General features: G+C 39.5%; 2 protein-coding genes across 2 annotated transcripts in view; one reads left to right on the top strand and one right to left on the bottom strand.

Moving 5' to 3' along the window:
* PPAT (phosphoribosyl pyrophosphate amidotransferase) overlaps positions 1–16480 on the bottom strand; it is a 61326-nt gene that overhangs the window by 37642 nt on the left and 7204 nt on the right. The gene's annotated exons all lie outside the window — the stretch shown is intronic.
* On the top strand, positions 9917–14269 carry LOC116513501 (zinc finger and SCAN domain-containing protein 29). Its single transcript, XM_032224603.1, has 2 exons — positions 9917–11240; positions 14007–14269. Exons 1-2 carry the CDS (start codon positions 10826–10828, stop codon positions 14096–14098), a joined length of 507 nt encoding a protein of 168 aa, XP_032080494.1. The 5' UTR covers positions 9917–10825; the 3' UTR covers positions 14099–14269.

Genomic DNA, 16480 nt, shown 5'->3' with positions numbered 1-16480 from the left:
AGGAAATAATGACAAACCATTTCTATATTATTGCCAAGATGATTGGATGCATATGTAAATGTTGTTAATAGGAATCAGGTACACCTCAGAAACGTTTTTACCTTATTGATCATGTGACACATGCTTACACTAAGTATCTACAAAAAAAGTAAAATAGGCATTACGAAGTCATGTGGTACACAGTTGGTTCTGATTTGGTTTTGATGAGGAAAAACAGGCAAAATATTTCATATTGTTTCCTGGATCTATTTGTCCGTTCTTCAAATGCACAAATGACTGTTACATTGCAGATGTACATAACAGATGGTATCAATTTAGGATTGTTTTATTTGTAAAACATGTTGCATGGATAACAGTAGGGTCGATCCTATAGAAAGAAATCTTGGACGTTAGAAGGCAACTGGTTATTAGAATTAGAAGAGTTAGGTAGGATAGAAAGAAAGTGTTTTTTAACAAAGGATGACATGATTAAAAGTTAGAAGAAGAGATAGAAATAAGAGAAAAGGGGAATATTAGTGTATACACTTTTATATAATAAAATAAGAGCAATAAATAAAGAGAAAACATGGAATAATTGAATGAGAAATTGCAACTTTATATAAATATCTATTACTATTAGAGATATATACATTGGTTGAAAGTAATAATTATGACTAATGCTATTCGTTTTAGTTGTATTAGAAAAGTATGACACCCAGATGCCATATTGTTCACACATTGAAGTTTGTAAAAATATATATAAATAAATAAAAACTTTAAAAAAAAAAAGAAATCTTGGAAGTCTCAAACCTCCAACCTGCTTCCCATTTTGGTGTAGCATCTTTGTAGTTAGTGCTGCCACCAGCCATCTTCAAGGGAATGGCACCCTTCCTTTAAGTAATTTCTGTTATTCTTCACTACAGAATAGTGTTCAGCAAATAAATATAAACAACTAATTCTATTCTATTCTATTCATTTGTTTATAATAAAAATGTTTGAATTGTTTAGAACAATCACAGGAAAATACTAGAGAATATTTTAGCTCCAAACTAACTTTTTAAATTGAAATATGCATATTAAACATGAAATTTAGTCATATGTCAATTACATTTTCTAAAAAAAACTACTTTAAATTTACAGTAATTCAGGAAGACAACAATTCCATCAATATGATTCCAGAGTTCTCACACATAAAGCAAGAACCAATTGACATAGGTAAGTGAATCATTGAAGGTATGAAGGTGTATGTAACAATTTTATAAAAGAAAATATTTTAAAAATTCTTCTTTGTTTACCTCTGTGTCTGTTCTTTTGCTAAAATCTTGGAATAGTCAAAATTAACTTCAAACAACAATGGAAATTTAATTGTAGATTAGAGACACATATCTTAATTGACAATATAGGAGCTTCATAAATTTAAAGCTTTGGGTATGGATAAGCTTTTTAAGACATAGTAGTGACGGGTATATATTGCACAAAAAACCATTGTTGAGATTATTATTTAAACTATTCAGAGCGTTCACAGATTCCTCTAAATTTCAATACCAATATTTCAAGATGTTATTCTTTGTGGCAACTGCAGTTATGATAAGAGATAATTTGAACACTGCCTATATCTGACACCTTTATCTTCATTTTAAACACTCTTGTTTGGTATAAACTTCACCCAGATAAAGCATGGCTTACTTAGAATTATAAGCAGAGAATTAGGTGCTAATTCATTAGAAGCAGTATGGTTTTTCATTAACTGTGCTTAATGTTTCTTTGATTTTTAAAGCTGTGGTCTGGAGAAAGATGAAAGAACACGAAAGACTGTAGTTTCTCCTGGAGAATAGCAATATTTCCCTGTCCTTGATTTTATTGGCCACATTTAGTGATTGGCAAATCAATGCAATCTAGAAAAATCTGTTAGTTTTAAATTCCATTGGATCCTGTCATAACATTCCATTCTCCCAATCCGTCCCCTTGTTTCTGGCTAGTGTTTTATGTTTTGCTCGATCTGCACATGAGGAATTCCTCTAGTGAGGAATCTCCTCTAAAGGCCACTGAGAAAGGGGTTTATCTTAGAGCTGGGCTGTCAAACTCCCGGCCCATTGGCCGGATGCATCACGCACTGACCATGTCCACGCCTGGTTTAGCGAAGGGAGGGGGAAAGTCCTGATAAGTTATGTGACGCGTATTCAAACTCATTGTGATGTGAATTTGACACCCCCGTCTTAAGAGGGAAGGAAATGGAAAAAGGATCTTATTTCCAGAGCTTCGTGTCATAGTTTGCATGGTCTTTTCATCACAATGGTTTTACACACCAACATTCACCTAGGCCAGCGTTGTCGAACCTTTTCCATCTCTCCAGGCAAGTGAGCCATTGCCCGTTGGCTCTTCCATGTTCTGGCGCACCGGCCACTTCACATGCATGGGACCACTGGAAACCGGAAGAGCCGCGGCCCGGTGTGCATGCACGCGATGGGTATTTGCTTTTCCAGTTTCTGGCATGCGCATTCACATCGACCACCGGTCGCACCGGTGTCTGGTGCGTATGGGGACACGAAGACCAGATGGCAGATGTGCATGTGCACACCGACTGGCCGGGAAGATTATTTTCTGGTTTCCGGTGTTCCCACGAGCATGAAGACCAACTGGCCAACACGCCAGAACCCAGAAGAGCAACAGGCGATGGTTTGCGTGCCCCAAGAGATGGCTCTGGGTGCCACTTCTGGCACGGGCGCCATAGCTTCGCCACCTTGGACTTAGAGAGTATTTCAGTAGCACTGCTTATTAGAAATCCTTAAGTGAATGATTGTCCTTTAGCTTAGTTCTCCATGTGTACAAAATGAGAGTCACAATTACTTATCACGGAGGATTGATTAGATTTATTTATTTTTAGCTAACGAAGCTCTTTGGTGCAACAGAGATTGTATCACTGAATGCATTAAGCTTAACCATTTTCCATTCTTGCACATTTCTCTCTTCCTTCCTTCCTTTCTTCATGGAAAAAAAAACTGTAGAAGCTTCCGATTCCAAAGTTTATATGGAACAAGTCACAAGACACATTAATCAGCTTTACAAGTGCTGAATAAAAGCAAATGATGGTTAATCTAAAGCAAACGCTTCTGAATTTGGGAAGCATGGAAGAAAAGGGGACAGTCGGTCAATTTTCATGTCTCCATAAACCAAGCAATTATCGTTGCAGAAAAATCATAAACCTCAGCACTTATGAACAGAACAAGCATCTAGCTCTCAAAATAATTCATATTAAGTACGATAAAAAAGCTCTATAGAGAGTAGGTAGATTTGCCTCCATAGATGGAATACAGAGTACAGCATCCGTGAAAGATCAAAGACATCATCAGATCACATGAATGGAATGAAATATTCTGATACAGGATACCACGAACAGTAAAGTATCATGTTAAATGTCGCCATTGAATCTCTTTCTGTGAAATGGCAGTATTATCCGTGGAATATAAAATTTATCTGAAAACGACGAATGGCATAAAATTCAATTTAACACATTCACTTGGCTTGAAAAGAGCTTAAGAAGCATTTCAGAAAAAAGGAAACAAGAAAGTGGAAAAATTACAGAAATACCAAGAGTTTCAGGCCAAGCCTATTGTATCTTCCCTGTCACAGCAATGCTGTGGTTTCCACCCATGGATCTCAAAAGTTACCTTACATGAATAGTTTTTAATTCTTCAATTCTTCTTTTGTCCTGTTTGACAAGCTTTCTGGTCACAGTTGTTAAATGAACAACTTAAATTAGGGGTTGTTAAGTTAGCTGTGTAGTTTTTAAGTGAATCTGGCTTCCCCATTGACTTTGCTCATCCGATTCACATGACTCCCCGCGACACGGCACTCGTCATAAATATGAGTCACTTCCCAAGCATTTGAATTTTGATCACGTGACCATGGGGATGCTGCAATGGCTGTTAAGTGTGAAAAATGGTCATAAGTCACTTTTTTTCAGTGATGTTGTAACTTTTGAGTGGTTACTAAATGAATTGTTAAATTGAGGACTACCTGTATAATCGTGTTGCTGATTCGCAGTCAGATTCTGGCATAAAAGCCTATGTCGCAGCATTGCTGATATCAAAAGAACTGCAACCAAAGCAGGGTGAAAGCACTTGAGAACTCTATCTCAAATTTCATCATGGAAAAAGGATAGAGCAATGTAGCAAAAATGTTAATACACATTACACAAGAATGAGAAATGCCTATTCCTCTACTGACGCGAGTCCACTGCGCCCTTTGGAACATTTAAGTTGCATCATTCGCAAGGGATGAACTCCCCACTTTGAAACCAATGCACCCCCCCCCAGCTGCATGCATGGGGCTAAAGGAGATCAGGGGGAGATCACATCAGAACTTCAGTCTGACTTTTTTTTACTTTCTACTGTTTCCTTTAAAAAAAATTAAATAAAATGTCTAGAAGTAAAATGCTGACCATGAGGGGTTGGCAAAGCACTTTCTACCTATAGCAAATTGCTAGTTTTAAACTACATTAATCTTCAAGCAACGGACACGGTGGCTCAGGGGCTAAGACACTGAGCTTGTCAATCAGAAAGGTCGGCAGTTCAGCGGTTCGAATCCCTAGCGCCGCATAACGGAATGAGCTCCCGTTACTTGTCCCAGCTTCTGCCAACCTAGCAGTTTGAAAGCACGTAAAAATGCAAGTAGAAAAATAGGAAGCACTTTTGGTTGGAAGGGAACAAAGTTCCGTGCACCTTTGGTGTTTAGTCATGTCGGCCAGATGACCACAGAGATGGCTTCGGACAGCGCTGGCTCTTCAGCTTTGAAATGGAGATGAGCACCACCCCCCTAGAGTCAGGAACGACTAATACATATGTGCGAAGGGAACTTTTACCTTTACCCAATCTTCAAGCCTGGGTATAAACAGCTCACCTGAATTCACAAACCCAATTGACTGGTTTATGCATGAATGCACCTGAATCTGATTCGGTGTGGCCCTGGAGTCTGCAGAGATCTATTGGTTGGCCTTCCGGAGTCACCCTGTTTAATACCTAAGCCTCCACCTCTTTGTAGTCCATGAGAGTTAGCTGGATGAATGAGAAGCATTGATCTGTTGATCTGAAAAATAGTACACTGAATGGCACAAGTGATCATTTAAGCAGCCATATGAGTAATCATTCAGAAAAATGACAACAACGTAATCCCCCGCTGATGTCTACCTAGGGGATCATGTCTTCACACCGCACATTGTCTGACGTCTCAAGGAAATGTTTGTTCCAAATTTTTGAAAGCTCAAATATATGCCTGCTACAATTCTTTGCAAGCTGCAGTTTGGGAAGGGAAATTATTTATTTAGTGGCCCGCAAGTGCTGAAATTGACATCTAGAATTAGAGGTGGATAACAAAAGGCTCTTTTCTTGAAGTTCAGTGCCTGGCATTCTTAGCCGTACTGGCAGTGAGTGGTTTAGCAATCTTTGGAGAGTCCTAGGTTATAGCCCACTCCTCTCTAGGCAGAAGGAAGCATTGGCCACATGGAATGGTATTCTAAGCCCGTGATGGCGAACCTATGCCACGCATGCTACAGGTGGCACACAAAGCCTTCTCTGCGGGCATGCAAGCCATCGCATGTGCGCGCACTTCCTACCACCCAGCTGATTTTTGGGTCTGCTGTGCACGCATGCATGGTGGCAGAGGGAGTACGAGGGTTGTGCAGTGCCCCCCCACATGCTCCGTTTTTGGCATCAGGAGGCTTCAGGAGCCCAGGGGAGGCCGTTTTCGACCCTCCGGAGGCTCAAGGAAAACCTCCAGAGGCTTTCCTCGAGCCTCTGTGAGCACAAAAACGGCCTTCCCCAGGCTCTGGAGGCCCTCTCTGAAGCCTCCTGGTGTCAAAAACGGACCGTGTTTCCAGCCTCCGGAGTTTAGAAATGAGCATGTTTCCGGCCTCCCAGAGGCATGAGGAAAGCCTCCGGTGCCTGGGGATGGCAAATCCCCCCCGCATGAAGTGGGGGACGCAGGTGTAAGTGGGAGGGCTGTATTGCATTGTGGGGCACGCGCACATGTGCTATCGCACACACACACACACAAAATTTCGGCACACGGGGACAGAAAGGTTTGCCATCACTGTCTTAAGCCAATCCTCCTATCTGTACCATGACTATATCAAGCACTGACACAATCACCAGGCTTCGTATTAACTCAAGGAGATCTGGTATGTTATAAAAGCACAATATTAAGTGGTATATCCTGTGTCAAAAACATCTGAAATCAATTATGCAATGTAGAAGGCTGTTTACATCAATGTTGTGCAACTGGGGAATAGTTTGTTCCAGCTGTAATGTTTGCAATTTGGGAACATTTGGAAATTTCGCCTGGAAAAGGAATGATAGCAAGGAAAGCTGCACCATTGTCAAGAAAGAACAAGAGTCGCAGACATGAGAACTGTGTCTTCCAAAGAAAGACAAGTGGTATTTTTTTCATGGGCATTTTCTGGCCCTGAACCTCAGATGAACGCTGTCCTTGAGTTCAAAACTACAGTATCAATCTAAAGGGAGAAACTAAAAACAAGCCAAATCAGGTATCAGCCTTCAAGCCTCTACATGATCGATTTGAAACGGAAGGACTCAGCCCAGTTGCTAGATACTAGAGAAACTGCCAAGATAATTTTACTGTTGCTAAGATGTTTCCACTGTTGGCACAATTCCCGTTTCTTCCACAGCCAAACTTGCATTCCTTGCTTTCCATCGCCAAACAATGGTATTTACTTCTGCAAGATCAGTTTCTAAAATATACTAACTGCTTATAATTCACATTACAACCTTCATTTTATTTACAATTCCATGGACCTCAGTAGTCTGTTCTGGGATGATTTTGGAGAAAAGAATTAAACGCAATATCAAATAAATAAATGAAAAACAGAATTGTTTATTTGAAAAAAAAAAAGAGGGGGGGTATTGGGTAGCATATATAAAAACAGGTAAATTATTTCCAAGTCCTGACCTCTTGCAAATTTAAGAAATTTGCAAATATGAAACTGTAATAAACACTCCCCACCAGCTGAAAAAGATAAGCTTTGTTGGATGCACTTGACAATGACTCTAAACTTGTATTTAAGAATTGTAATTAGTGTGAGATAAACATCAACAGCAGATCTGGGGACATAACATTAGAAAGTGTGTGCCTTTCATGCACACCATGTTGCCAGTTGTGGAAATAGGATGTTAACTGAATTTTTCTGGTCTGATCTGGCTCTATGAAATAGTGTTTCCATGTACTCCACATACCGTATTTTTCGGGGTATAAGACATACCTTTTCCCCTGAAAATCTGGGTGCGTCTTATACTCTGAATACAGCATTTTTGGCCTCCCAAAACCCCGCCCTCTTTGCAAAAATAGCCGTGCATAGCCTTTAGGAGGCTTCCAGAGTGCTCCTGGGGGCTGGGGAGGGCAAAAATGAGTGAGAAATGGGCTATTTTTGCCCCCCAGGAGCACTCTATAAGCCTTGTAAAGGCTATGCATGCCCTTTTTATTTTGACAAAAATGGACCATTTTTCACAAAAAACAGGCTGATTTTTGTTCATTTTTGGGGGGCCCAGCCCCTAGGAGCACTCTACAATCCTCCTAAAGGCTATGACAAAAAAAAAAACGGCCTGTTTTTGTGAAAAAACAGGCCATTTTGGGGAGGTCTGCAGAGTACAAAAACTTTTTTTTTAATTTGCCTCTGAAAATCTTGGTGCGTCTTATACTCTGGTGCATCTTATACTCCGAAAATATGGTACTTACAATCTGCAGATTAATTCTTAATTTACAATCACAATAGAACCCAGAATATCGAATGAAAGTTGTTTCAAGACACCATGTGACCAGATGAGATTACATGACCATTTTCATTATGGCCCTTAAGTGAGTTACAAAGTGGTTAAGCGAATCACGTAGTTATTAAGTGAATCCAGCATATCCAATAGGCTGATTTTTGCTGGAAACCAGAAAAATAGTCAAGTTGTAGTCATGTGGCTATAAAGAAGCTGCAAGTCGTTGCAAATGAAAGCTGGTTACCGAGATCCCAAAATGCAATCACATATCTGGGGAGACAATAGCTGTAACTTCAAGGAAGGGTTGTAAGTAGCTTTTTTGAAATCTGGGGTAACTTTAAAATGGTCTTTTACGTTATTGATCAATTTGCAAGGGTTGTTATTCTTAAGTTGCTATTTTCTTCTTTTTGTGTCCAAAATCCTTTTGAAATTAGGACAGTGTTATAAAAATAAAATATCTGAATTCAGATGTAGACAAAAAGTGAGTTGGACTTATTTTCCCAAATGCATTTTTTTTTCTCCCCCATCAGCTATTTTTGACTAGCAGCAGTTTCAAACCAAGGGCTTCAAAGGCCTTATTCAAAAGCCATTTGAACAGCAGCACAAGTTTTCACCAAGTCAATTTAATTGGCCAGAAGTGTCAAATTGAAAAGCAATTTTTATCTTTACCAACTACCGTAATACATTTTCATTCCTGAAATGAAAATTCAGCCATTCTGTCCTTTTAAAAAAATAAACAGCAGCCTCAATATATTTCAATTACAAAACAGAAGAACAGTGTTTGTGTGTGTATACAGACAGACAGAGAGGGAGGGACAGAGGAAGAGAGAGAGAGAGAGAGAGGGAGAGAGGGAGGGAGGGAGGGAGGGAGAGAGAGAGGGAGAGAGAGAGGGGGAGAGAGAGAGAGAGAGAGCTGTTTATTTCCATTAAACCACCTTTTCCAGTTACAATCCTTCCTACAAGGTTTCATATGGAAAATATAACCCTGTCCCTGGTTTAAAAGAGTTGAAAGTCTCTGATTTAAGATCACTTTTTGCACATGGACCGTAAGTGAAAAGGAAGGATTTGAAAGTTCAAGAGGTCCCAAGTCCCTTGATGTCAGTATGTGATCTGAGAACCTGTCAATGGGGAGCCTGGTGTAAAACATGGTTAGGCAATTCAGTGGTTCACAACAGCAATGGCAATAGCACTTAAGACTTATATGCCGCTTCACAGTGCTTTACAGCCCTCTCTTAAGCAGTTTATAGAGTCAGCATATTTCGGTGCGCATTTTATCCACCTTCGAAGTATGAGTCAACCTTGAACTGGTGAGATTTGAACTGCCAAATTGCAGGCAGCTGGCAGTCAGCAGAAGCAACCTGCAGTATTGCACTCTAAACACTGTGCCACCGCGGCTCAAGCAACTATGAGTCCCCGAGACCAGCGCCCCCCAAATCTGGTTCCATAGAAGGTGGTTTTCTATGGACAGGGCAACATGGTTTTGTGTGCTGCCTGTATCTTGCGCATGGAGATGGGCCTTCACTTGCACAGCGCAGTCCCTGGTGACTAAAGACCAGTGCTGCTCTGTGGCCCAGAGGTTGGGGACACCTGCCCTAGACAACCCATCCCTCCAACCCAGGGGTGGGCAACTATGGCCCTTTTATGACCTGTGGACTTCAACTCCCAGAATTCCTGGGCTCAGGAATTCTGGGAGTTGAAGTCCATAAATCATAAAGTTGCCCACCCCTGCTCCAACCTCCCTGAATGTTAAATACAATACTATTCTACTGCTATTCAGTAATAGCACACTTTACCAAACTGCTTTCTAATTAGCAATTAGTAAGTAAACTGGTGGAACAGTTACTCATTTAGAATGCCTGAAGAGACAAGAAAATCAAGGCTGCAAATCTTCTTATAGTTAACTAAGCAGACTCCCAAGTATATATCACAGGAACACAACATATGACTTTGGATGCACCCTCGATTAGAAACTATAACAACAGGAAGAATAAATGAAAATATGTTAAATCATAAAATAGAATAGTTTTCACAATGTGGTACCTTTCAGCTGTGCAAACCCCAGAATTCCCAGTCAGCAGAATTAAAAGAAGATACCAAGTTCAGGAAAACAGTAAACAACTATTTTATATTCATTACAAAATAATAAACTATTGCAAGGGAAGTTAATTTTGCTTACCAGAGAAGGAATCTTGAGGAGTAAAGAAGATTCTTTTAGTGCCATACTATCTATAGTCATAGATATACTGTACTCATACGATCATTCTTTTTTCTTAATAATATACCAGTATTGAGGGTGAGGCTTGCTGTTTTTCCCAATTTAGGGTTGCAATTTTATTTGGTGACATTGTGACATTTTAGATGTGAAAATGTTGTGAGGATGCAATAATTCATTTAAGCTGCCCAATGCAATCAACTCTTTTAAAAATTTACTATTTGCCCATGCTGTAAATATGGAGAAAAGGATATATAGGTGTAAGCATAACTAAAGCTTAGTATAACACATACTTGTTTGGATCTTCTGTTTTGGTCAATATCTTGACACAGGCAGAACAATCTTATAGCAGGCATACTCTTCTCAACTATCTCAGCGTAAATATTAATTTATTAGGTTTATATTACCACCAAATTACAAAGGCCCAAGGCAGTTGAAGTCTACATGCCAAGAAACACCTCATATGAAGGTGCATCGTTAAAGAACACAGCAATGGGAGGAGCAGTTTTCTATATTGCTTCAACTTTAGTAAATTTAATTAGAGGTAAATTTGGAAGACATGCAACATCATAATGAACAATTGGGTTATTTTGACAGATGATGATTCAGTCAGCACAATTTCAGAGGATACATGTGGATTCTCAGTGTATAAACAGGCACCTGGGACAGGTAAGCTTTTTCTTTACTTCTGATCAACAATGGGAGAAGATTACTCAGAAAAATATTTTATGAATTGTGGTTCTAGATGGGAGTATCTAAAGTGGTACACAGTCCTAATTTCTTTATATAATATTCCATATTTTGGGGTTTTTTTAGGTGTTTGCCTAGTTAAACTCATTGAATCTTTTTATGAGGGGAAATGCAATATCTGTTTTTAATTTGTGAAATACCTTTGTTCCATTTTGTATCTTCAGACATTCAGATGACCTTGGATGAAGCCCAAAATCACTTTAGAGTTATTACCGTCAATGACACAGGAGCAGGAAAGCATTGGTGCGACAATGAAGTCAGGGCTCTAATAAATATATGGTCAGATGAGGAAATACAACAAATGCTTGAAGGAGCAACGAGGAATAAAGAAATATTTGAGGAGATTGCTAGAAGGCTAATGAAAGTTGGAATAGACAGAGACTGGAAACAGTGTCGTACAAAATACAAGAACTTAAAATATGAGTATCGAGCGGTGCAGAAAGAAAACAATCAGATTGGTAACGCAAGCAGGAAGATGAGATTTTATGACGAAATTGACTGCATTTTGAGGAATCAGCCGCCAGGTATGCTTATATGTAGGGACAGAACCAATTTTATATTAAATGCTAATAACACCACAGAAGCATGTTAAATATTAGAGGAAATGTGTTATCAAAGCTATGGTTATATCAGGACGGTGGTAACAAGTTTAATCTAAGCCTTGAAATTCAGAGTTAAATAATCCTCATCCAAAAAGGAAATCACCAGAAGGGTGTTGCACATGAAAGAAGCAATTTATTTATATAATCAGGAGTAGGTCACAAAATTACATGCCCTCTCTCCTTCCTTCCGTCCTGCTGAGCATGATTGCCCATTACCCCACCCTTGTCCTTGCAGAGACTTATATATCAACATGGCTGATAAACTCCTAACTACAATTAATTTGATTGCAGTTGAAAATTAAGTTTGGATTTGATATTATAAATAAGCCTACATAAGATCTTGGCCTGCAGATTACTTTTTTGTTCTTGTTGCCAGGCAGTTAAAAGACACATAGCATCTATTCTTATGTAAAAGAGGTCCCAGCTATGGAAGGCAGTTGGTTAAACCCTTGAGATTAGCTTTTCAGACAACATAATAACAGAGTTGGAAGGGATCTTGGAGATCTTCTAGTCCAATCCCCTGCACAAGCAGGAGCCCCCATGCCATCCCAGACAAGTGGCTGGCCAGTCTCTTCTTAAAAGCCTCCAGTGATGGACCATCCATAACTTCTGAAGGCAAGATGTTCTACTGGTTAATTGTTCTTACTGTTGGAAATTTCACCTTAGTTCTAGGCTGCTTCTCTCCTTGATTGGTTTTCAACCATTGGTTGGGGTTTTGTTTTTTTTTGCCTTGCCTTCTGGTGCTTTGAAAAATAGGTTGATCCCCTCTTCTTTGTGGCAGCCCTTCAAATATTGGACCACTGCAGTCACCCTAATCTTTCACTAGATAAACCTAATTCTTGCAATCGTTCATGTTTTAGCCTCCAGCCCCCTAATCATCTTTGTTGCTCTTTTCTGCACTATTTCTAGAGTTTCCACATCATTTTTTTTAAAATATAGTGACTAAAACTGGATACAGTATTCTAAGTGTGGCCTTACTAAGGCTTTATAAAGCGGTGCTAATATTTCATATGATCTTGATTCAATCACTATGTTAACACAATCTAGGATTGCATTGGCTTTGTTGGCTGCTGCTACGCACTGCTGGCTCATATTTAAGTGATTGTCCACTAGGACTCCAAGATCCCTCTCAGTTACTGCTATTGAGCCAGGTTTCACCTAATTTATACCTGTACATTTCACTTTTCTTGCCTAATATAAAACCTTACTTTTCTCTACACTGAATTTCATTTTGTTAGATAGGGCTTATCTGGATCTTGAGCCTATCTTCTGGAGTGTTGGCTATTCCTGCCAGTTTAGTGTTGCTTGCAATTTTTATTGAGTTCCCCTTCAATTCCCTCATCTAAATCATTTCTGAAGATGTTGAAGAGCACTGGGCTTAAAACCTTGGGTATCCCACTGCTTGCTTCCTTCCTTCCATGTATATGTATTTTTACTGAGGACCATACACTGAGTGTGATTTGTCAGCCAGTTACAAATCCATCTGATGGGGATGCTGGGTATCCCACATTTTTTTTTAGCCTACCAAGAAATAAGTTGTGTCTACTTTGACAAATGCTTTGCTGAAATCTAAGTATATACTATATCCACTGCATTTCACTAATCCACTAATTGAGGCACTTGGTCAAAGAATGAAATAAGATTTGTTTGAAAGGATCTGATCCATGCCTCTTTTTCATGGGCAATGTCTAGAATTGCCACAGATTGCACACTGCTACCTTTTTGAGGGATGCAATATGCCCTTCCCAAGTTCTCTACCTATTGTAAGGACATAGAGTTTTTTTCATGCCAAATGAAATTCCATATACGCTTCTTGAGTATATAATTCTAATTTTCAAATGCTCAGAGAAGCTGCTTAGAGAAACCCATGGCTCTTGAAAGTATATAGAAAATCATAGACTGAGAGGTAAAAAGATTAGAGCATTCATTCATCACTGAAATAGTATTTACCACACATTGATGAATGAAGATCGGCGCCGTGTGTGTGTGTGTGTGTGTCTTATTAGCAGGAGCTAATCAAGTGGAAAGGTATCCAGGGTATATTACATAGACTTTCATTGAAAGAAGAAAAGATTTGACCAACGGTCTCTAAACCTTTGCATGCAGCTCTGTATCTGTGTTGATGACCCAGGCAATTATCACTGAAGAAATTTAGAGAAATTTAAAACAAACAGAACAAATTGTAGCTGTGTTTCTACTTATTTTAGTTCCAGAAGTGTAAACTAAGGCAGTTAACCTATGAACAAATGAATCCATCTTTTTTTTAATAAAATTTTATATTTTTCCATTTTCATATTATCACATGTATACTATTACATAGCCAACATCATATTGTATTATTAAATGTTTACATCAGTTCACCTTACCATCACCTCCCAAAAACAATTATTCTGCTCTTCTGCTCTCCATACACCATATTTGTACCTTATCCATCATTTTCTTCTCCCTCTCTCCTCCCCCTCCCTACCTCCTTTCTTCCCTCTGTCATCCTTCCCTTCTCTACTTCCCCTTCCTCTCTCCCCTTTCCACTCCTCCTTTCTTTCCTCCTCTTCCCCCCTTGCCCTCTCTATCCCTCTCTTCTACACTTACCTCTCTCCTCTACTTCCCACTCTTCATCCAATTTATCCATCTTGCACCCCGAATTTTAATAGCACATTGCCAATAAATATTTACTGTCTTTTTTAAAAGAGATGCTTACAGATGTTATCACAGACCCGATACCACTGAGAGTCAAGAGGAAAGTCTCTGAAGAAGGTAATGATTTTTCACCCTATCATTGACTAGATGTACAAGAGATATAAGATAATAACAAAATGCCCAGGCAATCTGTCCATTTATACTGCATTTATTGTTTTGTGGAAGCTACTGTGAAGAGATAAGCAACCCAGGGTGTGTTTCAAAGTACAAGTAATCCTTGACTTATGACCACAATTGAGGACACAATTTCTGTTGCTGAGCAAGGTGGTTGTTAAGTGAGTTGTTCTTGATTTTATGACCTTTTTGACCATGGTTGTTAAGAAAATTTCTGCGGTTGTTAAATGAATCTTGCAGCCATTAAGTAAATTGGCTTCTACCATTGACTTGGCTTATTGGAAGCCGTCTGTCACGAATGACAATCGCGTGAGTCTTAGATGCTGTAACCATTGTAACTACATACCAGTTGCCAAGAATCCACATTTTGACCTCGTGTCTCTGGGGATGCTGTGGCAACACCTTAAACGTTGAGGACTATTTTAAAGTCTTTTTTTTTTCCAGTGATGTTACAACTTTTACCATCACTAAACGAATGGTTGTTAAGTCAAGGACTACCTGGAAGAAACTGTTGTGTGTTTATTTGCCCAAACTGCATAAAATAGCACTAGTGCCCACTACTTCTCTTTAGAGATTATGGAAGCAGAATGCCTTGCTTCATGCAATTATATGTGGATGGATTCATGAGTATAAACAAACTTTTTAAAAGGGATTATTCCTAGTTCACTAGCAGGGATCCGACTTAGTACCAATATAGGCAGGTCTCCCTTCCCTCAAAAAGGGGGGGGGAGGGGAGAGATGGAGGAAGGAAGGAACATCCCAGGGTAGAGTATCTCTTCGGGAATTCCATTAGTACTGTGATGGTTAACCTATGGCATGTGTGCCAGAGGTGGCATGCAGCACCCTCTCTGTGGGCACGCGAACCATTGCCACAGCTTGGCTCTGCTGCACATGCTTCCCATTGGACAGCTGGTCTTTGGGTCTTTGCCACACGTGCATGGGGGCAAGCCGCATGTGGGGGGGCCTGCACGCACATGCGGGGGGCCCATGTGCACAGGCACAGGGTGAGGTGCGAGTGGAGGGCTGCATGCGCATGCATGTGGGCACATGCAGGGGGCGCGTATGGATGTGGGGGTGCAAGCACATATTGCTTTTGGGGCATTCAGGTGTGCAGGCATGCATTTGTGTACGCATGCACACATTTTGGGCACTCCGGAAAAGGTTAGCCATCCCTGCACTCGTATCTGCCAGACACCTTGTGTTTACTTGTATCCATTTTAATGGACATTGTAATGAAAAAAAAAACCCACTGGAATTCATGCAGCCTTTAGCATAGCCTATATTTTTTTAATATAGTGGCTATATTAAACCCACAATATTCCCCCATAATCCAGTGCGCTTTGAAAGACACCTTCCTATTCAGTAAAAAGACATATGTAAGTTGCAAGGAGCAACTTTAGCAGTTTGCCTTCTCCTAACCTGGTGCTTTCATCATGATAGCCACAATATGTTCCCAAAATTTTTGAATGTGTGCCAGCTTGAAAAGCTTCTTGTTTAGGGAGATCACTGTTGTTTGCAAAGATATAAAAAGTTTATTTAGGGCAAAAAACCCAAAGATTGGATGGATGCTCCAAGCAAACTGGTGCAATCTGTATGTCTGGATGAATAGACAGACAGACAGCGGAAGACAGACACAGACAAAGAGACAGATAGAGAGCAGGAGATGATAGATAGATAGATAGATAGATAGATAGATAGATAGATAGATAGATAGACAGACAGACAGACAGATATAGACAGCAGAAGACAGACAGACAAAAAGATAGTGAGCAGGAGATAGATAGATAGATATAGATAGACAGCAAAAGACAGACAGAAAAATATAGATAGAGAGCAGGAGAAAGATAGATAGATAGATAGATAGATAGATAGATAGATAGATAGATAGATAGATAGATATAGATAGATATAGATAGATAGATAGATAGATAGATAGATAGATAGATAGATAGATATAGATAGATAGACAGCAAAAGACAGACAGAAAAATATAGATAGAGAGCAGGAGAAAGATAGATAGATAGATATAGATAGATAGGTAGGTAGGTAGGTAGGTAGGTAGGTAGATAGATAGATAGATATAGACAGCAGAAGACAGACAAAAAGATAGATAGTGAGCAGGAGATAGATAGATAGATAGATAGATAGATAGATAGATAGATAGATAGATAGATAGATAGACAAACAAGCAGAAGACAGCCAAACAGACAGATAGATAGCAAGAGATAGGCAGACAGACAGACATTCATTAGGCAGACAGACAGACATTCATTAGAATAAATCAGAGTGTATTAATTTTTTGAGAAAGTTAAATAAATAATCTCTGAAACTACTTTTCTCACGCAGAGTCT

The sequence above is a fragment of the Thamnophis elegans genome, chromosome 9, assembly GCF_009769535.1.
Source record: "Thamnophis elegans isolate rThaEle1 chromosome 9, rThaEle1.pri, whole genome shotgun sequence".
Taxonomy (NCBI): domain Eukaryota; kingdom Metazoa; phylum Chordata; class Lepidosauria; order Squamata; family Colubridae; genus Thamnophis; species Thamnophis elegans.
The sequence above is the reverse complement of the archived record's forward strand: the minus strand, read 5'-3'. Positions and strand labels throughout refer to the sequence as shown.

Bases quoted from the DNA above. Each gene is read 5' to 3' on its own strand.
- LOC116513501 (XM_032224603.1), top strand. From the start codon at position 10,826: ATGCAATATCTGTTTTTAATTTGTGAAATACCTTTGTTCCATTTTGTA. The intron at 11,241-14,006 runs GTATGCTTATAT...CTTTTTTAAAAG, and splicing joins TTTGAGGAATCAGCCGCCAG to AGATGCTTACAGATGTTATC.